The sequence below is a fragment of the Thunnus maccoyii genome, chromosome 10 (assembly GCF_910596095.1).
Source record: "Thunnus maccoyii chromosome 10, fThuMac1.1, whole genome shotgun sequence".
Taxonomy (NCBI): Eukaryota; Metazoa; Chordata; class Actinopteri; order Scombriformes; family Scombridae; genus Thunnus; species Thunnus maccoyii.
Genome location: NC_056542.1, coordinates 15,252,545 through 15,279,798, shown reverse-complemented (window position 1 = coordinate 15,279,798; position 27,254 = coordinate 15,252,545). Strand labels below are relative to the sequence as shown.

At 41.2% G+C, this 27,254-nt stretch overlaps 2 protein-coding genes and 1 long non-coding RNA gene across 10 annotated transcripts in view; 2 read left to right on the top strand and 1 right to left on the bottom strand.

Annotated features, from left to right (window-relative positions):
- Positions 1-1,220: 1,220 nt before the first annotated feature.
- LOC121905460 lies at positions 1,221-6,638 on the bottom strand. The gene is made up of 3 exons (XR_006098423.1): positions 6,558-6,638; positions 1,923-1,988; positions 1,221-1,433 (listed from the first exon to the last, which is right to left on the bottom strand). It is a non-coding gene; the product is annotated as an uncharacterized LOC121905460 (long non-coding RNA).
- kcnj14 (potassium inwardly rectifying channel subfamily J member 14) lies at positions 4,345-8,823 on the top strand. Its single transcript, XM_042423695.1, has 3 exons — positions 4,345-5,399; positions 6,568-6,885; positions 7,079-8,823. The coding sequence occupies exons 1-3, from the start codon at positions 4,347-4,349 to the stop codon at positions 7,307-7,309; spliced, it is 1,602 nt and encodes a 533-aa protein (XP_042279629.1). The 5' UTR covers positions 4,345-4,346; the 3' UTR covers positions 7,310-8,823.
- A 3,484-nt stretch (positions 8,824-12,307) lies between these two features.
- The window catches only part of myh14 (myosin, heavy chain 14, non-muscle), a 34,748-nt gene continuing 19,801 nt past the window's right edge, over positions 12,308-27,254 (top strand). For 4 of the 8 annotated variants that reach the window (XR_006098418.1, XR_006098419.1, XM_042423684.1 and 1 more), the window contains exons 1-17: positions 12,308-12,665; positions 15,475-15,655; positions 17,534-17,740; positions 18,904-19,060; positions 20,337-20,364; positions 22,138-22,252; positions 22,695-22,742; positions 23,057-23,068; positions 24,224-24,316; positions 24,418-24,481; positions 24,779-24,877; positions 25,038-25,181; positions 25,276-25,490; positions 25,582-25,734; positions 25,969-26,142; positions 26,355-26,528; positions 26,663-26,777. Coding sequence is in view for 6 of the 8 variants with exons in the window: in XM_042423684.1 (XP_042279618.1) it covers positions 15,488-15,655; positions 17,534-17,740; positions 18,904-19,060; positions 20,337-20,364; positions 22,138-22,252; positions 22,695-22,742; positions 23,057-23,068; positions 24,224-24,316; positions 24,418-24,481; positions 24,779-24,877; positions 25,038-25,181; positions 25,276-25,490; positions 25,582-25,734; positions 25,969-26,142; positions 26,355-26,528; positions 26,663-26,777 (1,966 nt within the window). In the remaining 2 variants the exon portion in view is untranslated. The remainder of the gene's footprint in view (positions 12,666-15,474; positions 15,656-17,533; positions 17,741-18,903; positions 19,061-20,336; positions 20,365-22,137; positions 22,253-22,694; positions 22,743-23,056; positions 23,069-24,223; positions 24,317-24,417; positions 24,482-24,778; positions 24,878-25,037; positions 25,182-25,275; positions 25,491-25,581; positions 25,735-25,968; positions 26,143-26,354; positions 26,529-26,662; positions 26,778-27,254) is intronic. The other 4 variants (XM_042423687.1, XM_042423688.1, XM_042423686.1 and 1 more) reach the window with 3 other exon arrangements.

Genomic DNA, 27,254 nt, shown 5'->3' with positions numbered 1-27,254 from the left:
TCTAATATGTGACTCATCACATCTTTCAGCCTTCATCATATAAGTTTAACTCTGCTCTGGGGGTCCTGAAACTGTGAAGCAACAACTTCACAAGGACAGTTTTCCCAGACACCCCTGCATGTATATAATTATATGAGAAGTCATTTGAGATATTTGCCACCTCACCATGACAAGGTTAGGCAACACAGGGACATGTGCACCCTCACATTGCTCACACACACACACACACACACACATTTCCCTCATCACCTCCTCCAGCTACTGTTGTCAGTTGTCCAGCGACACTTCAGCCCAATCACGGAGATAGCAGACCTGAGAGCCTGTTCATTCGGTAGTGTTGGCAGGAACTACAGTAAAGGCACCAAGGTCAGGACTGCTTGTCAAGGGCTTTTATACCTTGTAATAAACAGCTTGCAAAATACTGACGCTACTGTAATATAGAATGAGAGATGGATCTATGAGGAGGGTAATAAGCTTTAGGTTCATGTATGAGGTCAGTCCTTTTCTTAAACAAGAGTGTATAGCTCCTATTTTGCATGACAGGTGACGACGCGTTAGTCTCTATTGTGTCTTTGATTCATTTGTCTGTTTGTCCTTTTTCTAATTATTTTTTGGGAATTTTTTGTAGTTATTTGATAGTGGCAGTAGGAAACGGATGGGGGGGGGGTCAAACAAAGGTCCCTGGTCTGGACACAAACGACACAAACTGGGGACATCATGGCCGCCGTTTTGATCCGTAGTCAGTTTTGATAAAACTGGAAGAAACTGTACATTTCACAATTGCAGTCAAAATCATCCCGACCCAAAAGATACAATACATTGATTGATGTGGCACACATGATTTCTCTACACTATAAATTCAGTGGTAGCATTGATTGGCTCTGGTTGGCTAAAGGGGAACAATTAATTTTCAAGTATGCATCATTTGTGGGTAGTGACACTTGTTAGATTCAGTGAGTACAACTCTCTTGTATTATACCAAATCCCAAATGTATGCTATAAAATACCCTACTTGTGTGTTTATAGATATTCTTGCCACTTTCTATAACAGTAGCGGCTCTTACATGAATCCTCAGAGGATTAGCAAAACCATCAGGGAGATTACCGTAGTCACGAGCGCAGCTGTAATCCACAGTATATTGCCATCTCGACAGCAAGACATACTACCTCTTCACCCTCAACCAAGTCAGAGTCCCGGTTTATCCCAGTCCTTCATTTGAGCTACAATCCCAGTCTCAACCTTTGCCCAAGAAAATCCCCTCCAATTGCTTATTTATCAAAGATTACTCACCCTGTACCACTTGGTTTCCTGACCCAAAATGAAGGCCCTGCACTGGAGGCTTCTTTGTACAGGATAAGCTGTTTGGTAACTCACCAGTCCTCTCCATATAGTTCAACTCAACTGCACTGTAGAGTGACCATTCTTATGCTCCCTGTAAGATATTTAGAATAACATTGGTGTATACTCGGGTACTGATTTTTAGGTCAGCCCTAAATGTAGTGTAAAAATGATTTTACAGTTTTTTGTGTCTCTATGTCTTTTCACAGGCTCCATGATTGCACCAGCACATCTTGGTGAAGTTTGCCTTTAGTCTTGACAGAGTTTGATTCTTGAAGTTGAGACTGTGGAGAGGAAAACCTACACCATATTTGACCGATAAAAATCCAAGGACTGAATGAGAGACCCCAAAGAGACACCACAAACGGTAAGTTTCTGATCACCATCTATTCTAGTATATTTAGCATATACACCATACTAAAGATCTGAACTGTCATGAAATGGTAATACAATAATTTGAAGAGTCTTCTGATTGTCCACATTCTGTTTTGACTCGTCAACAAGATAACTACACCACTGCAGCATCTGCTTCACCACAGTTCTCTAAATTCAATGACATATTTGCTGCTACTCTGATACTTACCTTTAATTTTGATTCTATTTGTTCTCATTTCTCTTCAAGACTGGCAGTGCATTAGACAAGAAGGTCCTAAAGCAAAGGGACACAAAACAGACAACTGACATCTCAGTAAAGGGAACGGAAAAAACAGATTCCACGTTGTTCTTCTCCTGTGATTCTTTCCCCCAAAGCAACAAAGCTCAAATCTTTTACTGAACATGTGTCAGAAAGAGAGGTCAACACACAAGCGAAGATGAACCCATATGTCACTTCTCACTTCAGGAGGGATCTCTTTCCCCATTTTCATTTGTTGTAGACCTTTGTCTACTCCATTTTTGTCAACTTTTGTCGCTTGAATTACATGGCTTGTTCTGTATTTGTACAGTTACAGCTGTAGCTCTTGTCTATTGTTTTGCTTTTCTCAGTGTACTTGCCACAGTGCAGGGAATGATTCTGTTCACTGGTTGCTAAAGGATTTAATGTTGCATACTCTTTTTACTTATCAGGATTCAGTAGTAGAGTGCTCTGAAAGTGGCTGTGCAAGGTAAATGCTAACACTACAAGCATACCTTTTCATTGCCAGATATATTTGCACATTTCCTTTTTGCTTTATTTATACTTTTATTTGTTTTTAAGTGTTATTTCTATATATTTAGACGTGCATGCTTGCTTTTTAGAAATGGCTTTTGTTCATTGTGTATTTTAAAGTGTCTCTTGCATGTGCTTATTGGCAGATTTCATCCACATATGATAATTTTCTCTTTTGTTGTTCTCTCATGTAAATTCTCTCTGGTGTTCAGGTAGCCTTTTGTGATCTGGTTCAAACAGGGATGCTGAGTAAGACCACAAGCCCAGTTACACTCTCAGCCACCCTAGATCTCAACACGTCTCTGTTCTTCTTCTCCCTCTGTGGCGTACACCTGATTTTATCAACTTTGGCGCTTGGCCCTTCCAAAAAATGTAGAAAAAACTTCCTCAGGTGACCTGTGTACTTACCTTTTCCCTCTATATAATCCTCCACGTAACACTAAAAACATGAGTAATGCCAGAGATAGATCAAAGTAATCTCTTTCTGTTGTTTTCTTCCCTTCTTCTTATCTGTTCAGGCATAGGTGATTTCTCAGCTGTAATGCTGAGCTGTAATGAGGTATGTCTGCTCTGATAGACTAACTGCTGCAGGTGATTGCTAACAGCAGTGTAGATTGTGTCAATATTATCTGTGCAAAAATCAGTACAAGCCTTTACCAAATTCACAATGGCCATCAAACAGATGTGCAGGCCCTTAGAAAGAAAATGTGAAATTGTTAAAGCAGTGACATGATAGAACAGGAAATGGCAAACAAAACATGGTTCTTTCAGTTGGGCCCTTTAGTTGGGCAAAAGAAATTTCCTTTACTTGTGAAGAAAACTGCAAGTCACAAGACTAGTTTAAGTTAAATTAGTTAAGTTAGCTGAAACTGATACATTGAGTCCATCTGTTCATTCCCTTGTCTGCACTGTATTCGATGGTTGATGCAACATGTAGGGACACTGATTAATGACTGATGAATAATGCCATAAGCATTTGATGTACTGAAAGTACTGCATTCTTTGTTTCCTCATGCCCATACCAAGGGGTTGTGAAACTGGGAAGAACTTTGATCGTAAGAATTGGCATGTTTTTTTGCTTTTTTGACTGCATGGTAGAAATTATTTTCTCATATCTTCCCCTGTTTGAAGTTTAATTTTTATTTGTCTGTAATCATAATTTGCATCTTGTCACAGTATTTTTGCAGATACCCTGTAATTAGCCATTAGCCATAATTGTCTCCATCTCCATCCTTCTACTGCATTGCATTGTGGGCTTATAGCTTTTGTCGAATCGTACCCACTCTTGGATCCCTTTTATTGTTTTGAATTGAACAGACCCAATCCTGCATGCTCTTGTGATGTCTGTTGAGCTCAACTCAGTTCTCCTGCTCCTTGTCAACCCAATTATTGCAAACTCGAGGTCACAGAAATAGACTCCTTGAGCTACTGCTGACATTCCTCTTTTCAGCTCACCTCACTTGTTTACTTAATTGATTATGATTTAAGGGTGCTGGTTGTTAATGAATGCACTTGTGGACATACTTTAAGAAAAAAACACTTTGTTTGCTGAGCGATCTATCACTGAAAGGATAGACTGTACTGGGAAACAGCATTACAAGTTGGGGAAAGGACACACAAACAAGTGGCTGACCAATGGCCTTGGAGGGAATTATCCTGTGGTTACCATTGGGCACTATGGATTGCAATTATCTCTTTGTTAAGAAGGATTGAAAGACTGACTGTATTGTTAACACCACACAAAAGTCCATTGACTGTATCAAGGTGATAAATTACTACATCGATAATCAGATCAAGGCACACTGAGGTATTCTGAGTCATTGTGCACTTCTCCTTAAGAAAGAGGAGACTTAATAGTGCATGATGGGAGCAGCACGTGTGAAACGCCGCTTCAGTGCTGTGGTGGATGGGCCAGTGGAGGAGGAGGAGGTCATGAGGCTAGCACAGAGTGCTGCAGATACGGCTAGGGCAGGGGGGAGCCCGACGGGGTCAGGGACCCCAACCAGCCCCTCCCCAACCCATGCCCTCAATGGCAAAGCTCTACCTCTACAGAGCAACACCAACAATGCACGGAGGCAGAGTGCCATGGGAGAGTCAGTTGGGGGAGATGCAGGAGGAGAAGGCGGGGTGAGAGCAGGAAGAACATGCTCAGGGCTAAGAAGTGGAAAAGGCAGTAGTGTAGGAGGAAGAGGAGAAGGCCGGTTATCCTCGGATTCACTCTCTTCCCCCTCCACTACCAACCGCCGGCGCACCAGGCGCTCAAGCCGCCGGCCCCGACAGCGCTTTGTGGGCAAGGACGGACGCTGCAACGTCACCTTCGTCAACATGAGCGAGAGGGGCCAGCGGTACCTCAGCGACCTCTTCACCACCTGTGTGGACATCCGCTGGCGCTGGATGCTGGTCATCTTCACCCTCTCCTTCCTTCTCTCCTGGCTACTCTTTGGATTTGCCTTCTGGCTCATTGCCTCCGCGCATGGGGACCTTTCCATTCGGCTTTCCCCCAGCTCAGGGACCTCAGGATCAGGAGAGGCTGGGTCTGGAGGAGAGTCGGATAGAGAGGCAGTGGTTGAGGAGCCGTGCTTCCTCCAGGTGAACAGCTTCATGGCAGCCTTTCTATTCTCCTTGGAGACGCAGACATCCATCGGTTACGGATTCCGAAGTGTGACCGAAGAATGTCCCCTGGCGGTGGTGGCGGTCGTTTTGCAGTGCATTGTGGGCTGCATTATTGACGCCTTCATCATCGGGGCAGTCATGGCAAAGATTGCCAAGCCCAAGAAGCGCAACGAGACACTGGTGTTCTCTGACACAGCTGTGGTGGCGCTGAGGGATGGGAGACTCTGCATGATGTGGAGGGTCGGTAACCTACGCAAGAGTCACCTGGTAGAGGCGCATGTCCGAGCACAACTACTGAAGGTAAGTGGAGGGAGATCAATAACGGCCATAATGAGAAATGCAAAGAGGTCAGAAAATATGGCAATGATAAAAAAGACAAGCCTTTCCTTTTAGAGAGTAAGGTCAAAGAGGTGATTTGAGGGTAAAACTGAAAGAAAAGTAAAAGAAAGAATCACCAAAAATATACAGGTTGCTGACGTGAGAGATAGTGGTGGAGGAAAAAAGGTTTCAGTAGTGAGAAAGAGAGAGCGCTGAGACCATCTGGCCTGTATTCTGTGGACCGTAGTTAATGAGAGCTTGTTTTATTTTCCCTCAGGGGTTAGGAAGATTTACCATGGATTAACTTCCCCACAATTCTTTAACTGAGAGCCATTGTCCTTCATCATCTCATTTTCCCTTGTGTGTACTGTATCTACATTAGTTTGGGTGATTGTACTCTATACTAATGTTTACTCTAATCTCTGACCGTATGTTACAACATGTTTCCTTGTTTGCGCATGTTTTGCCATGTTCATTGTTCATTGTGTGCGTTTGTATGCGTGTGTGTATGCTGCCACAGTTGTCCACAGGGTCAAAATCTGTGGAGCAGTGAGGCTACAACATAGACAGTTTGATCTCTCTTAATAGCATGACCATATCAAAGTTCAGACAGGGCAGATGAGATTAAGTTTGCGAGGATCAAAGAAATACGATTCTAAATGCTGGGCCTGGATATTGTTCCATAGTAAAGGTTGGGTGAGTGATAAGCCTATGGGTGGTACAAATAAAGACTCACATTGTCAAATTCAGCTGAATACAATAACCAAATACTAAGCTTTTGGGTCAGTGCAAGAAATTTCATTTCCATTGTTTTTCTCAGGAGGAAATGGTGACTCTCTCTCTCTCTCTCTCTCTCTCTCTCTCTCTCTCTCTCTCTCTCTCTCTCTCTCTCTCTCTCTCTCTCTCTCTCTCTCTCTCTCTCTCTCTCTCTCTCTCTCTCTCTCTCTCTATATATATATATATATATATATTACTTACTCCTGCCTGCCTTTGGCTGTTGTTTGTTTCACATTGGAAATCGTTTCTAGTTGCCATTTAATGTTTTCCTACATCTGAAAATCAATTTTGTAACATTGCAGCATCTAATGTGGAAAGTTTTATGTACCAAATAGTGACTTTATTTCACTCTTTATTCCCAACCTGCTCTCAGCCAAGGGTGACTCCAGAGGGAGAGTTCCTCCCGCTGGATAACGAGGACATCAACGTGGGTTTTGACACCGGCACTGACCGCATCTTCTTGGTCTCGCCGGTGACAGTTGTCCATGAGATCAACGATGAGTCACCCTTCTTCGAGATGGACCGAAAGACCCTGGAAAATGACTCTGAACTGGAGGTTGTCGTCATACTTGAGGGCATGGTGGAGGCCACGGCCATGACCACGCAGTGCCGTAGCTCCTATCTGGCTTCTGAAATCCTCTGGGGACATCGCTTCGAACCAGTGCTCTTTGAGAGGAAAGAAGGTTACCAGGTGAGAGAGGAACAAAAGAGTTATACACAAAGGATAAGCATCCTTAGGCCCATGATATTATCTCCATAGTAAAGTGGTATGTTTGTTTGTCTATAGTTTGAAGGGGTCTACATGCTAATTTTTATACCTCACAAAAATGTGTCTTGAAAAATAAGTGAACCCCATTTATTCTTGTGTTCTGTCCTTTTTCCAGGTGGACTACTCATTCTTCCATCGAACATATGAGATCCCGAACACACCCTCATGTAGTGCAAAAGAACTTGCTGAGCAGAAGTACATTCAAAGCTCACGCTCGTCGTTCTGCTACGAGAATGAAGTGGCTCTGCAACTCGTCTCCCCTGATGATGAGCCTGGCCAAGACCCTGAGTGTCCCTCCCCACCAACCCGAAGGCAGTCACTGTCAGAACATCTCCACTACAACTGAAGTTGGGGGACAGGAGGCCTCAAGGGAAAAGAGACAGGAGGTTGACCCAGGCATTGAGAGGTAGTACAGGCAAGGAGAAAGGGTTAGACAGGTAGGAATGGGCAGGCCAAGAGAGCCAGGCTTAGAGGTAGATAAGACCATGAACAAAGAATTTGCCAGTATCAGCATATGAAATAGGAAGCAACATTGTTTACAATAGTCAGACAAGTTCAGAAGAGGAATAGGTCAAGAAATCCATTCAGATTTGAAGTTTGCAAATGAAACAAGGTTTTGGTTAGCACTACTGCACAGATTAAAGGATGAACAGAAAAATAGACAGGAGATGGACAGATAGAGAAACAGTGGGAGGTTTGGGGTCACTATAATGGGGAGATGGGTTACTACACTGACCTAGTTGTCTGATTGGTCCTGGCAATCTTTCAGAATAATTGAAAACGTGTCTGCTAAGTCTCAATCTGGCCCATCACTACCACAACACGCCCATCTGACTTTAGAGCCAAACCGGCAGGATATACAAGAGCACCCCATGGTGGCTCTAACCTGCAACTGCACTCCCAGCTGTATGAGCCTGGCTGGACGAATTTTGACCTCGATTTGAGGCAGCTTCTGTATGCAGTGATTGGTAGTGTACCTAACGAGGTACATCTCAGGAATGTATTTCACTATGATACTGACTTATCATTTCAAGGTTTTATTTTCTTATGGTAAGTATGGAAAGTGCATTTTTGTGACACTTGGAGCGTGGGGGCTGCTTGTTAGAGCCAATGCAAAGCAACATTTACATAGAGAAACAGCTGAAAACTTGCAGCGGTTTTGAGCAGTCTCTTTTCTATGTAATGTACTTACATACTATGTAATGTTGTTTGTTTTTTGGCATTTTTTTTGTTCCCGAGTGCACTAATATCTACATTATCTCTTCATGCTCTTTGTTGATACAAAACAACCACACTGTATTGTTTTGCTCTGTCACTTTTGGACAGAGCAAAAATAAATAAATAGATGATGAATGCAGCAGTTGTAGTAAGCGACTGAACTATGACATTATTACCTTAAAAGTGTCTTGGCACTTGGACCTTGACCATCTAAGATTCAAACTGGATCCAAGGCAAAGGACTTGCTCTCATCGACTCTGTATGTGCATCGGAGGCCTACATTCATCCTCATCAGTAGAATGGTACTGAGATGAACCTGAGTAGAGGATGGTGTTGTGATGATGGGATGATTTATCGTGTCTACATCTCATAGAAAAAAAACAACTGTCTAACATCTCCACAAGTTGATGGGGATTGAACTGGAAACTACACCACATTCATAAAAAAAATATTCTGTATTGTAAAATCATGTGACGCTCTTCTCTGATTCTAATGTGTTACAGTTGGTTTTGCTCGTAAATTGTGAGAACATAATAGTGGGTGGTGCCTTCATAACAAAGCAGAGATTTTGCAACTGTCCCTTCATCTGCAGCAGTTTATTTAATATTTGAAATGTGCTTAAACCTTATCTTGTGACTTCATTTAGAGCAGTGTTACTTAAGCAAGTGTTTTTTTTTTTCAAATCACCTTAACATTTGTAGTATGTTGTGCTAAGTAGACAAACATGTTTGTGCAAAATAAGTGCTGTGAATCTGCTCAGTGACTGAGAAGTCTCAATATGAACATGCACTGATAAGGATGCTTTAGCTGCATTATATAGTAGACTATGTAATAGTTGCACTTTGTAGTTATATAACAAAGCACCTGGAATGTTCTTATTTATTTTAGATCTTGTATTGATTTACAGTAAATTATGCCACCTGAGTATTAAGTGTTCTGATTACAGGAGGTGTTGGGAAAGGAAGTGTCAGGAGTGCAACACGATATTTAGTGTTGCCCTATAATCAGCCTGTCCAATGCACAACCTGGGATCTTGTTCTTTGTACTTTGCACTAGAGAAATATATATATATATATATATATATATATATATATATATATATATATATATATATATATATATATATATATATATATATATATATATATATATATATATATATATATATATATATATATATATATATATATACATACACTTAGCGGCCGCTTTATTAGGAACACCTGTGCAATTTAATGCAATCCAATACAACAGCTCTGCCATAAATTCTACTTTTACAAAGATTAAACATTTTCAGTTTTTGTTGATATTGTCAGAAAGGTGATGATTCTACTTTATGTTTATTATTGAGGTCGCAGTGGATGGTGGTGTACTGAAGGGCACTGTATTGAAAAGTGTTCCTAATATTTTGCCCCCCTCATGTATATTAATGGAGTGGACAAAATATTATACAAATAAAATAAACTTTTCAATATAATGCACCCCAGTACACCACCACCCACTATGACCTCAATAATAAACATAAAGTAGAATTTATAGCAGAGCTGTTGTGTTGGATTGCATTAGATTGCATAGGTGTACCTATTGAAGTGACGAGTGAGTATGTGTGTGTGTATGTGTGTGTGTGTGTGTGTGTGTGTGTGTGTGTGTATATGTATATATATGTATATATATATATGTATGTATGTTTTTATGTATGTATGTATGTATGTGTGTATATATATATATATGGAGACAAATATCAATGAAGCTCTGCAGCACAGTAATAGTGTGGGATCAGCACAGGTTTACCTCTACGCATCAGTCACAGTGTTGTTTCACTTGATTATTGAAAAGATGCTCTATGGTAACCTCGGTGGGGTGGGGGGGTCAAGGTATTGATAACATATTATCTTTTACAATTAGTGTTAATGCTGTTCTTTGTCTGTGTCCTCCTTTACGCTTCTCCTGTATGGCTACCATGTTCTATTTATAGGCTGCATGGTGGGTCATGTTGTTCACCTGCTTCCACTTCCATGAAATATAACTTAAACTTAGAGCACCATCACTTTAACCATGATAGCGCTTTTTAAACACTGCAGAAGAAAAATATCCATTGAGTTTTTTTTATAATATCACTGGTTGCTAGGATTCACACTATACATAGTGGTTCTTTAATAGGTATTTAGAGTATATTTCATACATAAAACTACACCATTTTTAAGTAATTTAGTGAGATGAAACCAATAAAAGCTGTAGCTACCTTTCCTGGGGTATTTTGCTAGAGAAGAAGGGAAAGTCCCACCCTGTTCTAAGACTGAAATGTAATTTCAGAGCTGCCTCTGGCACAGAGCACTTCCAAATGAAACTAAACTGTGTTGTGGAGCAAATAAAACACAAGGATTGAATTGCTATTATTGGTTGTTTCTTTTTCATTTTTTTCATTTTGTAGCGCTCATTGACTGACTGTTTTACAAAATGTCATCCAGAATTGCTCTCATCTTAATTTTTGCATTTACATTGACATACTTTTCTATTTCCTTTAGCACTTCTACAGCAATGCTAAAGGAGAAATATGCATTTGTTAAACTTAAATGTATCGTGTCCATATTATGCAGAGTATCATTGTAATTGTTAATAAATTAACTGTTTTCTTCTTAAAAATTCAACAAAATTGTAAAAGAAAATGTTGCAAGGGGCACTAATTGTGTTTTAAATATCTCCATTTGTTTATATCTAGCGAAACAACTTATCACAGGCCCTGAAACATGATCACTGCTGATAGATCAGAAGAATAAAACATGTTGTTAAAAGAATTATGACCCTATAGGAACATTTATAGCTAATAAATGCTATAGGATAGATATATAATATATAGTCTTAACTTAAGGTTCACTCACTAGTTTTTTGGTGAGCTTTCAACTGCATCTCATTGTCATCAAAGAATGGAGTTTGCTCCGTTATACTGTAGTTGAAATGGCAAATATATTTTTTTCTACATAAGATATAGGCTACAAAATATTTCATAATATTTCTATTTTACTTTACATGGGTATACATTAATCATCAAGTACAAATTTGATTTCCTTACGGGAGTATTTACATTTTATGCAACTTAATACTTCTACTCCACTACAATAAAGGAAATATTGTGCTTTTGACTCCACTACATTTATCTGACAATTAGCCTATAGTTACAAGTTAATTTGTAGATTAAGATTTTACAAAAGCAAAACAGAGGATTATCTTTTCATCATCATTTCAAATCACCAAAACTAGCTCCACCTTAACCACAGTAAAATAGTATAAACACATTAATTAATTAATTAATCAATTAATTAATGCATCAGTAAGAATAATCCAATAATATGATATTCAATACTAACAATTTTCTGCAGATGAGTTATTTCACTTTTGATACTCAGAGAACATTTAGCTAATAATAATTATGTACTTTTACTTAAAAGCATCAGAATCTACATTGGCCAAGTATGCATACAAGTAGTTTGACTCTGGTTTAGTGTCTCTAACATACTTACACCAAATAACAACAGAACAATCTTCAGAAATATAGACAAGGAATTACTAACTTATATACAGGTGAAACCATTTCTGTGGAATGTAAACAGGATACAAATAGTGCAAAAAAAGTGCAAGGAGTGCTGAGATAAACATTAAATGTTTAAAAAAAAGTGACATGTTATTTTATATACATATAGTAGATGGAAAGTAACATTTTTTGTTAATGGGGTATTTAAACAGTGTGGTTACCTTTACTTGAGTAAAGGATCTAAATACTTTTTTCCTCCCAGTACCCTGGTACCTCGGGTACTCGGCTTCAGTCGGATTTTCTGGGGATGATCTGAATCACGCGCCTGGAGTCAGATCTTTCCAAGCAAACCGTCTGTTGTATTTGGACAAATCCGACCTCAGATCTGTGTCTGCGGTCACCAGCCGCCGCTGAGTCGTAAACAAAGGGCGCGCAAATCTCTCTACTCTAGCGCGAGAGTGCCGCACAGGCACCTGCTGCAGCGCTCTGATTGGCTGATTAACACGTCAGTTACAGTTAGCTCCGCCTTTTATCTGTTCTCATTGGTTGAAGGCGGAGATCTTTGTGCAGCCGTTGACGCCATTCGTCGCCGCACCCGTTTCATGCCAGTAGAGGGGCGGAAAGCTGGTGCTGCATTCACAGGGCGGGTTTACGGCTCGGTTGTAGGATTTCATTGGAGTTATCCTTCGCTAAAAAACATCTTCTCGCACCTGGTTGGTCTCCTGGCAGGAAGCGCTGTTCCTGGGCTGAAGCCGCCGCCTTGCCCTCACTGCTCTCTGTCTATTTTATTCCCACCGAGAAGTGTGTGCGGCTCTACGGAGAGAGCGGTGCAATGATAAAAGCCGCATATGCGGTAGGCTACACACCTATCAGGCAGAAAAATATCCAAGAAACAGCCTCATCCCGGTTCTCCTCGCACCGCAGCCTTATCCACGACTCAGAGCGGAACCTGAAGGTAAGAGATTTAATTGCCTTTACCCTAATCCAACTCGTAAATAGCCAGTGTAATATCCTAAACGTATCATATTTCTGTGTAGCTGGCTAACCTCGGTAGGTTAGTCTAAATGCGGTGGCATAACGCCTAAAAATGAAACGTTGGTGGGACAAGAGGCGTTCATACTGGTTGGATCTTTATGTACGCCCTCGAAGAGAGGCTTACATCTGACCTGAAGTCTGGCAAAGGAAAACTGTCTGATCATGGCCATTTTATAAAGGATTTCAGCCCATATAATTATAAGGTACAGGCCTAATGAGTTTTGTGTAAATAGTAATAATAATGTTAATAATAATAATACAACCTAGCTATTTTTCCCAGTGATCATGGCTTGGTTTTGTAGCAGCCACATGTATGCGGTTCACAGAGTCAATTAAAGGCTGGGCCCCATGTGATTGTTCATGTCTTATGTTGTAGGTGTGGTTGCCTTCATCCGTTTTTTTTTTTTTTGTTTTTTTTTGTGCAAGGGAATACAGCCTTGAAATGCTGGTAATTTATAGGGGTCACGCCGCAGCTGTAATGCTCTGCAGTGGCAGTGTAATTATTATAGCCACTGGCTTAATAATGTCACCTCTCCTCACTGTCCGCTGAAGTGCGCAGATGCCACGCTATCATCACCGATGCAATGCCCGTTTGCATCAAAGCTGGAGGAAAAAAGGCGTCTCCAGCCTCCCCCCATCCCCTCCCCCCTAAGCCCCCCACGTACCCGTTTAACACGCACGCAATCACGCGCACGCACCCACACATTAATTGCACACACACACACACACCACAGGACCTCCCGCAGTGAATGACCTCAGTTCAAACTCAGAAGGTATTGTCTGTGGGCTGCTGCTCAGTGTTCAGGGTGTTGCTATGGAGGAGAACAGTCAGGTTTTGGCAACTCCAGATGCTGCAGGACGAGTTTGCTGGTCAGTTCAGGCTGTGCTGCATCTACCTGTGAGGTCTGTGTGTGTGTGTGTGGGTGGTTGTCAAGACTTTGCTTTAGAGGGATCATTGGCATCGATGTGGCTCAGCAGCAGCATCACACACTGCAACTATATCATTCAAAGTGGTGAGCTGTCAGTATGCCTTTCAGTCCTCCTCTGTGATCAACGGTAAAGATGATTTAAGAATGGGACTAAAAGACTATTTTAATGCAGTGGATACTGTACGCACAGAACTGTAACAACAAATAAAATACAATAGAAAGACCAAAGCCTGATATATAGTAGCTTATTCCTGTGCGCCTGATAGACCTGCATTGTTGTCCAAGAATGACTAAAAATACATTCATGAGCCACATAGTTGCACAGGGTGACAGGTGACAGGCACTGTAGTTTGTTCCCACATCAAACATACACAGTCCTGAGTGACGCAAATACTCGCTTGAACACTAAATGCATCTGTGAATGTCCTTTTTGGGCAAAGGGCCACAGAACAGGCCACAAGACATTGTTTCTTTGATCACAATAAAATAGAGAATAACACCAACTTTATTCTCTAAGAACAGATGCACAAAAGGCTGCTTTATGACACTGAAGGAATCACATATTCTCCATACTGACTAGCTGGGTGGTGGCAACTCTTTCATCAACTTGGTTATTCCACACCCAGAGTCATATTGCAGTAACAGGTATGGAAACGGCAGGGCTGGGAGCTGGATCCTGTCAGGAGCAGACACGGCGGAAAAAACTTAGACAGAGATGCATAGCAGGAATCAGGCCCGATGACATACCTGCTGAGGCATGGAGACGCCTAATAGTTGACACATACATGCATGCACGCCGGCACAATAGTTACTTCAGAAGACCTTGTGGTAGCTCATTCCTCCATGAAGCTATTTCATGAATTCAGAAAAAACAAACATCCTCCAACATCTCTCACATATCTCTGACCAAATATGTCAACATGCAGAGGCTATTAACTAATTTGCTTTAATATCAGCAATGAGACTTTAAGACAAGGTCAGCCAGTGCTAATGCTATAGTACTGTACATTTGTTACACACAATTGAGTTGTTCATTGTGGGCCATTGTGGACAGAGCAGCAGCTAGACCTTCGGAAATGATGTCAGCCCCTCTGGCCTCCTCTCTCTACCGAGAGAAGTTTTCTCACAGAATCACCGCTGGACATGATTTCTTAGTTGTCAGAACAAATCTAGAAACATCCTGTTGTAGAACTACAGTTGTACTACATGTTTCAGAGTAGTAACCACTTCTAGCTACTGTCACCTCGTCTCGTGAATCAACATTTCGGCCACTAGTTCTCAGTAGAGTTTAATCTCTTTGGCCTGCAGTAGAAAGATCTAGTCTACTTCACTTTCTCTTGGTTTACCAGTAGATTCAGTCTATTTCGATCCTCTCCCCTCACTGCTATTCCACCCTTTTTCCTCCTTCTTCGCCATCCCTCCCCCTCTCACTTGTCATGTCAGTTTACTGAGTCGATTGATGTATCTCGCTGCTCCTCCACCCCTCCAGCCCTCCACCCACCAATCTCTCTGTCCTTCTTCCATCCCTGTCTTTTCCTTGATTTGCTGTGTCTTTCAATTAGGCCATCATCTGAGCTGGCTATGGCCTGCATGCTACTTGCGTGCTCCCACTGCTCTTTCTTTATGTGTGGGCGCACATGAAGTGTCTTGACACAGAAACGCATCAGCGTCACTGTCCGACAATTCTTTACATCATCCCCATCGCTCCAGTTTTCAGCCTTCCCACAGGACAAGAACACAGGCTCACTTTTTATTATCCCCTTTTTTTTTCTTCTTTTTTTGTGTCGTTTCCTCTCCCAGTGCCAGTAGTACCATGTCCAGGCCAACGGGGGGCGGTGCCAACGATGTCACCCGCTTCCTGTCATCGGGAGCGGGGCCAGGGTCTCCCACCACCAACTCCGCTGTGTTCACTGCTGCCAGCCAAGCCGACTGGGCGGCCAAGAGACTAGTGTGGGTGCCATCGGAGAAGCATGGCTTTGAGGTAAGTTGGTATGGTCCACTGATACCCGGTCAACAGAAATGTGTTGGCTTTTGTTTCCAACAAGCACCAACTGAAATCACATTTGTAAAGAAATTAAACTGAAGCTCATTTTCAGGGCTAAATTACATAAAAGGTTAATTTATTTGTACAACTTGCTATCACATTCCTGTTTTCTACTATCAGGGTATTAATGCTCTGGTAAATTATTGACCCCAAGTGTTTGCCCTTTTAGATTGAAGGTGTGTCAAAGAGGTGGGGCAGTCTGCGTCTTTGTATATGAGTGTTATCATCTTTTATGAGCTTTTTAATCCACATGACGGTGCCCTATTTTCCCTGGCTTCCCTCCATCCTATTAGATTCTTTAATATGCCTTGTGATGCTTTCCAACACATTTAGGCCTAATGACTATCACAAGGCCCTTGTCATAACATTCATTTGTTCCACTTTGCCTTAGTACTTGTGCAATGCACACAACAAGTTTTCATTACTGTAGGATGTGACATATGAATTCGATGTCCTCTCTCTGAGCCTGCCTCTCTCTGCTGGACTGGTTTAGTGGAGAGCTCTATGAATAGAACAATACTCTCCTTCAGCCTCCTAATGTTAAAGAGGCCGTTGCAGAGACACTGACTTCATTTTACACTCATGATCTGAGAATGGCACTGTTGGCCAATCTCTCTCACACACACACACGCGCACACACACACACACACACACACACATACCGAATACACACATTCATACACTGTACACACACTCTTAACACAGGAACGTTTTCATCCAGTTTCTTATTCTGAGCGTGTAGTTCAATCTGTGACTAATATACAGCCACACGCATGCAAACTCATACACACACACACACATATTTTGTGTGTTGTGCATGTCAAGTAGCAGAGAGGATGAAGTGTAGCAGAGCCGTGACCTGGTCAAAGCTAGAGTTCCCTGCTTCCTGTCTAACCAGCACAAAATCAACAGCATGACCAGAGAGGTCCTCTTTCATTTTCTGTCACTGTCTATTTTTGTCTGCCGTCGAATGCAATCAATCAATCAATCAATCAAACTTTATTAATACAACACAAGTCATACATCAAATGCAACTCCAAGTGTCGAACATGAAACGGGAAACATTTAAATGAATAAAGTATAATATAACTAATAATAAAATAAGAGATAAGAAATAACAGTTAAAGTACGGTAAAGTAAGTTGAATTACACACACATTAGATAAAAGCCATGCTAAAAAGGTGTGGTTTAAGTTTATTTTAAAGATATCCCCCCTCTCTGCCAAAGCAGTTTTACAGATTTTTAATCATGTTTTCAGTGCTTGCTTCATTTTAAATGCAGAGTACCAGGTTTGATGTAGAATCAAAGGACTAGACCAGAGTTTTTTTTGTTGCTTTAGATTTAGCTTAATAAATGCAAATCATGCATATTTTTTGAAAGTTTTCCTACCTGAGCTAATGGTAGCCATTTTCTTACATTTCTTACTGATTTCTTCAAAATCTTAAAAACTTGCTTGTGATTGCTAATCCAACATGTTATGCTCTTCATTTCAGTGTATTAAAGGACAATGAACATCCAAAATTTAAGACTTCTGAGAGGATTTGAGGCTGCCGAACAGAATATTTTTAAAAGCAATAAAAGATTAAATTCACATCAACACATTCAAGAGATTGATTCTGGTTTATTTATTATTCTGAGATTGATTTCCTGACAGCGTATCTCATGAATACCATGAAATCTTGACAACTTTCACATCAATAAATACCTAAAGCTTATCTGCTAATTCATTTTAATACTCTCCAGTACAGCAACTCCTCTCAGCCATCATCTTTCATATTCCCCTTATTTAATCTCTCTCTCTCTCTCTACTAACAGTCGGCCAGTATTCGAGAGGAGCGTGGCGATGAGGTGGAGGTGGAGCTGACAGACAGCCAGAGGCGGGTGACTCTGTCCAGGGAGGAGGTGCAGCGAATGAACCCCCCGCGCTTCAGTAAAGTGGAGGACATGGCCGACCTCACCTGCCTCAATGAAGCCTCTGTGCTGCACAACCTGAGAGAGAGATACTACTCCGGCTTGATCTATGTGAGCGCGCAACACGTTTAATGCACGAGGGGGTGAAACGCAGCATATAGCAAATAAAGAAACACCAGCACGCAAGAAGCAGTTTGTGAACACATGTATATGTTAGCTGTGAGCACCCTGGCATCTCCTTTGTAACTGATACGGGATGGTAAGAGAAGTGAGGAGTCAGTTTACAAAGTTGCTAGTGTGTGTGTGGTGGCAGTGGGGGTATCTCCAGTTTCTGGTGTAGAAAAAGAACAGGGGTCAGAGTGCAAGGAAGGAGTTGGACAGGATAGATAGTTAGGAATGGAAGTCACAGTGACGTAAAAGACAATTAAATAATATACAGGCGATTAAGTGTTGTTTTAGAGATAAAGATATCAATTGCTGGAATAGCTGAGAGAGGCGTATTACTATATGAGATAAGATAAAGTGTTTCATTCATTACCCTCACTACAGTTGGAGTGCATTAGGAGAACACTACTGTCTGGGTGTGGATGGGCTCTGCGTAAAATATTTAGTTCAATTTCATTTACACAAGGCCAAATTTTCCTTTCTGAATGAATTATGCATTTTTAAATCCTACAAAAAGCAGCACATTTAGAAATGCTGTGTCAGTGGTGACGGAGTCAGTTGTGTATTTTGAGAGAGGATGATGTTATGTGTATTTATATATAGTATGTGTGCAGTTAGTGTATCTGTCATATCCCCACGTGAGTATTAGCTTAGCCCTCACTGTTCACATAAGGTGTCCTGCTTACTTGTGCCACAATAAGTATCAGGAAGAATGTTGTTGAACTGCATAATATATTGTAACCAGAAAAAGACAGACTAATAATGCTGTACTTTCTACTGAAGCAACTATTTAATGAGATATTACTACTCCTGCAGGTATCAAACAGGAAAGGCAGGCCACTCACAGTTATTGGCAGTCTCCAGGAATCCATCATAAATTATTTAACCCAGTTCAAAAACAGAAAGTAGTCCGAAGGAGTAATTACATCCAGTGTTTCATCTTTTGAGTGGATTATAAAATATGTACACCAACCTTTTCAAACATAACTAGAAGTAAATGAGGCAGTTTTATTCTGACTGGAATGATATCCTGATTGTTCTCCATGGAAGACATATCCATATGAAGAAATGGTAAATGTAAACCTCTCTGTTCTGTGTGTTTTTTCCAGACGTATTCAGGGCTGTTCTGTGTTGTGGTGAACCCTTACAAGAACCTGCCCATCTACACAGAGTCCATCGTGGAGATGTATCGAGGCAAAAAACGCCACGAGATGCCCCCGCACATCTACGCCATATCAGAGGCCGCCTATCGCAGCATGCTGCAAGGTACTCCGCACTATCTGTGACCTCTGACCTCTTACTAACTCTGACAGTGTGGACAAGCCACGCATCTGCTATCAGCTCAGCTGTCCTGAAACATGGTGCTGAATCTCATCTGTGATCTTTGATCACTAAGCCACACCATAAGAGTCATTTGAAGGTGTGGTATTTTTTCTTGACCTGTGGCTGTTATCAAAAGCCTTTAAAAGTGAAAACAAATATGCAAGACGATGTTTTTCGCAACAGAGATTTCCAGGTGTGGCAGCAACCCTTGTGACAAGCAGTAGATTGAGTAATATCATTGTATATTTGTTGTAGTGATGACGGTAACCATATGGCAGACATTTTTTAGGTCTTACTTGTCCATGAGTCTTACCTGTTGAGTCCATGAGATGAGACAGAGAGAATTCCCATCAACCATTAAAAAGCCGTTAAAGGCTGATTGAGCAATATCTCTGCCTCAGGGTGTCTTCCTGAGATAGCAGGACAAGACAGGTGAGGCTTAGTGTCTCTGCGTCTCACCTTTTTCCCACCACCCCTCACCACCCCCGGGGTAGGTTGTAGGCGTGTTACAGTGATTGAACCTGCAGGACCAGTATAAATTCTTCCAGACTAAGCGCGTGGGAATCCTTCAAGGCAAACACACAAGTGATGTTGCAACCAATGTCCACCCATTGACTCCCAGTGTCATGTGGTTTGGCAGCCTGGAGAGACCAGTCGAGCTGGTGACCTGCTTCTCTCCACAGTACTAATTAGCAAAGGAGTGACTGACATGTCAAGAGCACAGTGAGAGATTTAAATCCTGGAGCAGTGGTCTAGTCCATCGAGTCCATCTGCACACTCATGTAATATGTATACACCTATCAAAACTTTAGGTGTGAAGCTCTGTGGAAGTGACCAGAGCACTTTATGCCTACAGTAGTTAGCGGGGGTGGAGGCTCAGTGTAACATGAGTGGCACAGCCAACCTCCTCACCCCCATACAGCATATCACAGTGTGTTATTTCAGTGAATTGTACTGTATGTCTGCATGCGTAGACCTTCTAATAAGCAGAGCTGTTTGATGTTGATTTTGTCAGCCATGTATTAAACCAGATGTTTTACACGGTTGCAGAAATGTAGAATACTCCCATCTAATACTGACGCTACTTTAAGAGGCTCTATCTATCTTTCTACTTTGTTGTCTACAGACAGTATTAGACAGTCTACACAGTAATGATTGAGCTATGAGTGATATGCATGATGTCATGTCTTCACCCAGGTTTTTTTTTGTTCTTTCACAGACAGAGAAGATCAGTCAATCCTCTGCACGTGAGTAGCCTACAATGGGACGTCTATGTGAGAATTGTTTGCAATGTGTTGTGAGGGAACTTTTTGTCAGGGTCACATTTAGAGTTTCTGCCTCTGTTGGAGTGTGTCTGTGTATGTATGTGTCTGTATGTGTGCTTTCACGTGTCTTCATTGGTGTGTATCAGTGCCTCCAAAATCCTGCACACTGTCGATCACTTGTCTCACTTTATTAACAACGTTTTGGTCCTCAAACCTTCATCAGGAAAGGTTCATACAGACAAAGAGCACCGGTGCCATATATATATATATATATATATATATATATATATATATATATATATATATATATATATATATATATAAGTGTAAATGCCCGGGGGAAAAACACCAATCAGAGGCTGTAAAATAAGGTTAATGAGCTCCTCTGGCTTTTCGGGCTGAATCTAATTGATAGAAATATGAATATAATAGAAAAATGCATGCATCAAAAAGGTTCAAATAAGTGCATATCCCACAATAACAACAAATATGTTAAAGGGATTGATAAATATCCTGCAATAAAAACCTTTTTATTACAACAATTATTTTTACAAAAATTATTAGGCCTGCTTAGAGGATAAATATAAATATTAGTATGAAGATAGTAACTATAAGTTAAACTGAGTAAAGAATCTAATTATGGAAACAAGAATACTCCAAACCTATAGAATTCGCAAATAGTCAAATCACCCAAAATATCAAAAAATGTCAACAAACTTTTAAGGTTAAGGTTACATTTAGGCCTTGGTTAGGGGTAACATGAACAGAGGTGCCACACTCACACTTACATAAGAAGAAATATAAGTTAATGTAGGAGAGATGAGATGAAAATAGAGGAGGATTCATCTTAACCAGATGTACAATATTCAAATTGTGGACAAAATCGTTTTTTATTCACACAGATCTAATAATTTTTTTCACTGTTGTGGATGTAAAAAAATGGATATTTTACAAATTAGGTCCTAGTTTGTGTGACCCACACTCCTCTCTTGTTCCCATACATTTCTATGCAGCTGCTAATACAGCTACCACTCCACTGTTTAGCATTTTTTGGTCCTCAGAATTTCATTAATTTCCGTGATGGAGTGACGTTTGCTGTTGATGCTCATTGTTCATGTACGTTTTTCTTATGATACCGTTTGTTGATAAATGTAAATGTGCACATGCAAGTCCAGGACAAACAAGATATTTTTAAACATTAATTCAAAGAGTCAGGTCAAAAAAAAACTGATCAGAACATCAAGGCCTGTAACGTAAATGCAGGCTGCTGTCCCTGTATTCATCGTTCGTCCACCTACCTGTTTGGGCCACTGGGCCTGTAATCTCTCATCCCGTCTCCCTGCCAGACTCTTCCTGTCATTGTCAAGGATCCCACTCTAGGTTCATCTTGAAATCAGTGTATTTGGGACGAGGCTCCTGCTTCTTTTAGATCTTATTTACGGCTGCTATTTTTGCTCCGTTCTCCTTCGAATCTTTTCCAAGAGCAACAACGGCGACAGGGCCTGTATCCTCCACACCTGCTTTCTGTTTAGACCTGTGGCTTTGAATACGCTGCATGGGCTCTATGTTTATTGGTGTGATAAATGTATGTTTGCCACTTGCTCCTGTGTGTTCTCTCTCTTTAAAATGCTTCTGTATACTGTTCAAAATTGGGACCATATGTGTTGAAGATGGACTGTTGTAAAAAAAAGAATGGTATTTATTGTCTTCCTTACTTGGTTTGTGTGTGTGTGTGTGTGTGTGTGTGTATTTCAGAGGTGAGTCTGGAGCAGGGAAAACGGAGAATACTAAGAAAGTCATACAGTACTTGGCTCACGTTGCCTCCTCTCATAAGAGTGGCACTCTGGGCAGGAACAAGGAAGCTTTACAGGTACGTCGCAGTAGAGAGACTTTCTAGGAACACCGACTATAAATGGGGAGGGATATAATATGAAGATGGAGACGTTAGGTGATGAAAGAGTTTTTGAGCGAACGAATCAGTGTTTGAAATAGTTATTTAATTAGTTCAAGGTTCCTTTTTACATCCCTCTTGCTGCTGAACCACAATCTTTTAAACCTGCATCACATCACTTTCTCTCTCTTACCTCTTTTATCAAATTATGCCTACGAACTTTGTGATTATAAAATATCATCTGCTAATATTATGTAACATCTTACCTTGGAATGGGTTTTCTTTCAATCAGTCCTGCTTTTTCTACATTTTCTCAGCATTACTCCTTATCTTCCTAGCTTCCTTCCTTCCCTTACTGTTTCCCCTCATTCTCATCTTTCTGCATTGTCCCTCTTTCTCTCTCTCTTTCCTGCATGCTCAGATGGACGGCTCTAGGTCCTTAACCAGAGGCAGCTCTATGGTGATCAGGGTGAGTTACCTCCATCCTGCTCTCCCGTCCTTTTGCTTTCGGCCTGTCCTATTTTCTGCCTAACGAACCCCACGATGACTCTGACTAACCGACAAAGTAACCTTATACGCTACACTGATGTGGTTCCTCATAACAGCTAAGCCTTGAACTGTACTGAATATTTGGTTTTTGCTTGTTTGTATTCCTTTGTTTGTTGTTGTTGTTGTCTTATTTGTCTTTTTTTTTGTTTGTTTGTTTATCCTGTCCATATGTTCACCCATCCACCCATTCTCCTCCCCCCTAAAAACTTCATTTCCCCCCCCACAATTCGTCAGAGTGTACAATATGTGAGTATGACAGTATTTAGACAACTTGGGGTTTATTCATAGTTGGGGGTCACATGTAGAATATTAACTAGAGCTGATATGATTATCCTGATACATAACGAGAATCATTATCAGTCTTCTGTCCATGGTGCTTTTCTCTCTGACTGTTCTAGTGTTACTTCATAATAAAGCCTGTCTTTCTGGATCTCTAGTTTGGGCACTTTTTAATCTTCTTCTAGTAGTAACTAGTGGCTGAGGGTTGGTTTTTCAATTCTCAGTAAATGCCACAGGTATTTACATACCTGTAGGTCTAAGGTGTTTTTAATCACATGACCTATACAGCATGTGTGTATGCGGTTAAATGACACATTTGAGAGTGGGTGTGGCTGTGTGTGTAGCGAGCGATCAAGTGTACACACTTAAGTATGCGGTTTTGTTAATATGTACACTGTACACATTGTTTGCTTCGTGTTTTGTCATTATGAAAAGTGCTGACCTCTTCTTGCGTGTTTGTGTGTGTCTGGCTTAAGTGTTGGCTGGCTGGCATTCCTTGACAGTTTTTATAACCACCTCCTGTAGCTAAATCCCTCAGTAACCATCACTGGCTGCTGCTGCTGCTGCTGCTGCTGCTGCTGATGCTGCATCGACAGCTGCTGCACTAGCAATGCGACAACCGCAGTAATGCATTGCAGCGCTATCTAGAATCAGCCAATATGTAGCCTGTGTATGATGTTAGCATCTAAAGCTGCAGCTTTCCTCTTCCCCTTTTTTTTGCTCTACAACAGTGGTTCTCAACTGACTCTTGCTTGAGTACTAGTTAAACTCTAGAGATTGACTTTTAATAATGTAAGATTTAATTTTTTATATATTAAATGTGAAACACATTCAATTTCTTTATTATTGATTGCTTAACTAATGAGGGCCCATTACTCTTACTGATGTTGAGAATCATTTGTTCCTGGGTCTGGGAATGGTGTGTGTGGTGTGGATGCTATTTTAGGTCCTAAAATGCACCCTTTGTGTCACTGCTCTTGAAGGATGAGTCATGCATTTTTTTTTTTTTTTTACATAACAGATCAGTAGTTACACCAAAGACAGGATCAGTAAATGGTGCATTTTAGTGGACAGGCCCTCGTTGAAGCTCTTATCTGATCTGATGTCTCCTGTGTGTCTCAGGGCGAGCTTGAGAGACAGCTGCTGCAGGCCAACCCCATACTGGAAGCCTTTGGCAACGCAAAGACTGTCAAGAATGACAATTCCTCCAGATTTGTAAGACCTGTCTAGATTAATTATACATTCACATCAGGCAGTTTGAAGAAATGAATGAAGAAATGGACTGGAACATAAAACCACTTTTCCTCCTTCCTCAGGGTAAATTCATCCGTATTAATTTTGACGTGGCAGGGTACATCGTTGGTGCCAACATTGAAACCTGTATCCTTTTTTAAATATTATCACATTGACAAACAAGTTGCTCTCTAAGTGAACTGTCTGGTTTACAGCATCGTTGAGCTAAAAATACTTCCATTTATTTTGACCCTCTGTTTATCTGTGATGGCCTGAGGTGCTTTCTGAAATTAGATTTGTAGGAGTCTACATGCTCTACCACTATGCTAATTTGCTAGAAATAGACCAGGACTAAAGCGTACTAGTTTCATCTTTGTTTTTACGACATGAAACTGCACTACTGTGTGATATACGGTTGTACATGTCCATGACTTGTAAATCCAGACCTCCTGGAAAAGTCCCGGGCCACCCGTCAGGCCAAAGATGAGAGGACGTTCCACATCTTTTACCAGATGTTGTGTGGAGCTTCAGAGGACACAAGAGGTGAGTGAAAGGACAGAGGTTGACTACAATGTGATTATGAAATACTGATATACTACAGAACATACTGTGTTATTTTGTTCAAATTTACCAATGTCTTGATGTGATTTATGCCTTTTATACTTAAATCTGTCTGTTTCACCTTTTTTCTTCCCATCTATAGCGGACCTGCTCTTAGGAACTGCTGATGAATACCGCTTTCTCAGTGGAGGCTCCATACCAGTTCCCGGTCAGAGCGATTCAGAAAACTTCACCCAGACTATGGACTCTATGGCTATAATGGGCTTCAACCCGGAGGAGCTGCTATGTAAGAGAGGAGAAAGAGAGAAAGTAGTTTGTTTCTTGTACATTTGATCTTTGCTATAAATCACCTTTCCTCTCCCTGTCTTACCTCTCCTCAGCCATGCTGAAGGTGATCTCTTCTGTGCTCCAGTTTGGGAATATTTCCTTCACAAAGGAGAAGAACCAAGACCAGGCATCCATGCCTGATAACACAGCTGCTCAGAAACTGTGCCATCTGCTGGGCATCAACGTGTTGGAGTTCACCCGCGCCATACTCACCCCGAGGATCAAAGTGGGTCGAGAGTATGTGCAGAAGGCCCAGACTAAAGAACAGGTAACAGATACCACATGGGCACAGATATTTGTCCTCAACTGACATCTGTCACTTTGGGGTGTATCTTAATAGTGTGTCTCTCTTCTTCCAGGCTGACTTCGCTGTGGAGGCCTTGGCTAAGGCCACATATGAGCGTCTGTTCAGATGGTTGGTGCACAGGATCAACAGAGCTCTGGACCGCAGACAGAGACAGGGAGCCTCATTCATTGGCATCCTAGATATTGCTGGATTTGAGATCTTTCAGGTTTGTACATGTGATGATGGTTTCTTTGTATGCATTAGGTACTTTGTTCTAATTCAAGAGAAGGGATTTTCTCTGAATGTTTGTGATAACAAAGGAAATGCTATATTTTTTCATTTCATTTTTCAAGGGTGCACAATTGTTCTTTTACTTCTGGTTCTTTTAGGACATTTTGCAAAGTGATTTAATTTATCCAAATTACTTTTATTAAATCTTTTCTGTATCCCACCTCTGCAGCTCAACTCCTTTGAGCAGCTGTGTATCAACTACACCAACGAGAAACTGCAGCAGCTCTTCAACCACACCATGTTCATCCTGGAGCAGGAGGAATACCAGCGGGAGGGCATCGAGTGGAACTTTATTGACTTCGGCCTGGACTTGCAGCCCTGCATTGACCTCATCGAAAGACCAGTACGTACACATCCTGTTTTCCAGACAGGAACACAAATTACTACTTGTTAAGTGATTAGAGTGGATTGAACCTGTGGCCTATACAACCTGTTTAAGTCACCACATTAAACCGCATCCAATGATGAATAAATAAAAGCAACTAATAACAGAACCACAAACATGTAAACACACACTCTGCTTTGATACACTGCCATGTTCCTTGTCTTTGTCAGGCCCACCCACCTGGTGTTCTGGCCCTGCTGGATGAGGAGTGCTGGTTCCCTCGAGCAACAGACCGCTCGTTTGTGGACAAGCTCTCTGGAGAGCAAGGCAGCCATCCAAAATTCTTCAAATCAAAGCAGCCACGCGGGGAGGCTGACTTCTCCATCATTCACTATGCTGGCAAGGTATCGCTCGTTTTTTTTTTTTTACCGCCTCAATGGCCACCAGCTTTCCCAGTCAAAGTTGAAAATTGTTTGCTGCCCTCTGTAATGTTTTATCTCACCTTTTTGTCTACTCTTTCTGGCTTCTCCGCTGTCAGGTGGACTACAAGGCTGATGACTGGCTAGTAAAAAACATGGATCCTCTGAACGACAACGTGGCATCTCTTCTCCACCAGTCGTCTGATCATTTTGTCTCAGAGCTCTGGAAGGAGGGTGAGGCTGATTCACTCACACATTTATTCACTACTGTTTACAGTAGACCTTTAATTCATGGACTTCACACATGTACAGTATGTTAAAATGTGTAGAGTAATGTACTTTAAACTGAAACAGTAATATAGTTTCATCCTCTGCATTTTTCTAAAGCTTGTCAAATACAAATAATGAAGCTTTCTGTTGCAAAATGTACTAACTTTACTGTTTTCTCTCCTTTTCTTTATCATGCAACTATTCTATCTTTCACTGTCTGCTCATCTATCTGTTCCTCTTCCTTCTTGTTCTCTCCCGTGTCCCTTTTCCTCTTGTTCTTTTATCGTCCCTTTCCACTAATTTGCTGCTCACTTGGGCTCCCTCTTTCCTTTCTTCTCATCTTTTTCCCTGTGCTTTCCTTCTCCCTGCATCAGATATTCAAACTCTTCCTCGTGTGTACTTCTTTGACTCTTACGCCACAATACAGGCTAATGGCTCGGA

Coding starts and splice junctions, on each gene's coding strand:
- kcnj14 (XM_042423695.1), top strand. CDS start 4,347: ATGATGGGAGCAGCACGTGTGAAACGCCGCTTCAGTGCTGTGGTGGAT. Junction 5,400..6,567: donor TCCGAGCACAACTACTGAAG/GTAAGTGGAGGG, acceptor ACCTGCTCTCAG/CCAAGGGTGACTCCAGAGGG. Junction 6,886..7,078: donor AGAGGAAAGAAGGTTACCAG/GTGAGAGAGGAA, acceptor TCCTTTTTCCAG/GTGGACTACTCATTCTTCCA.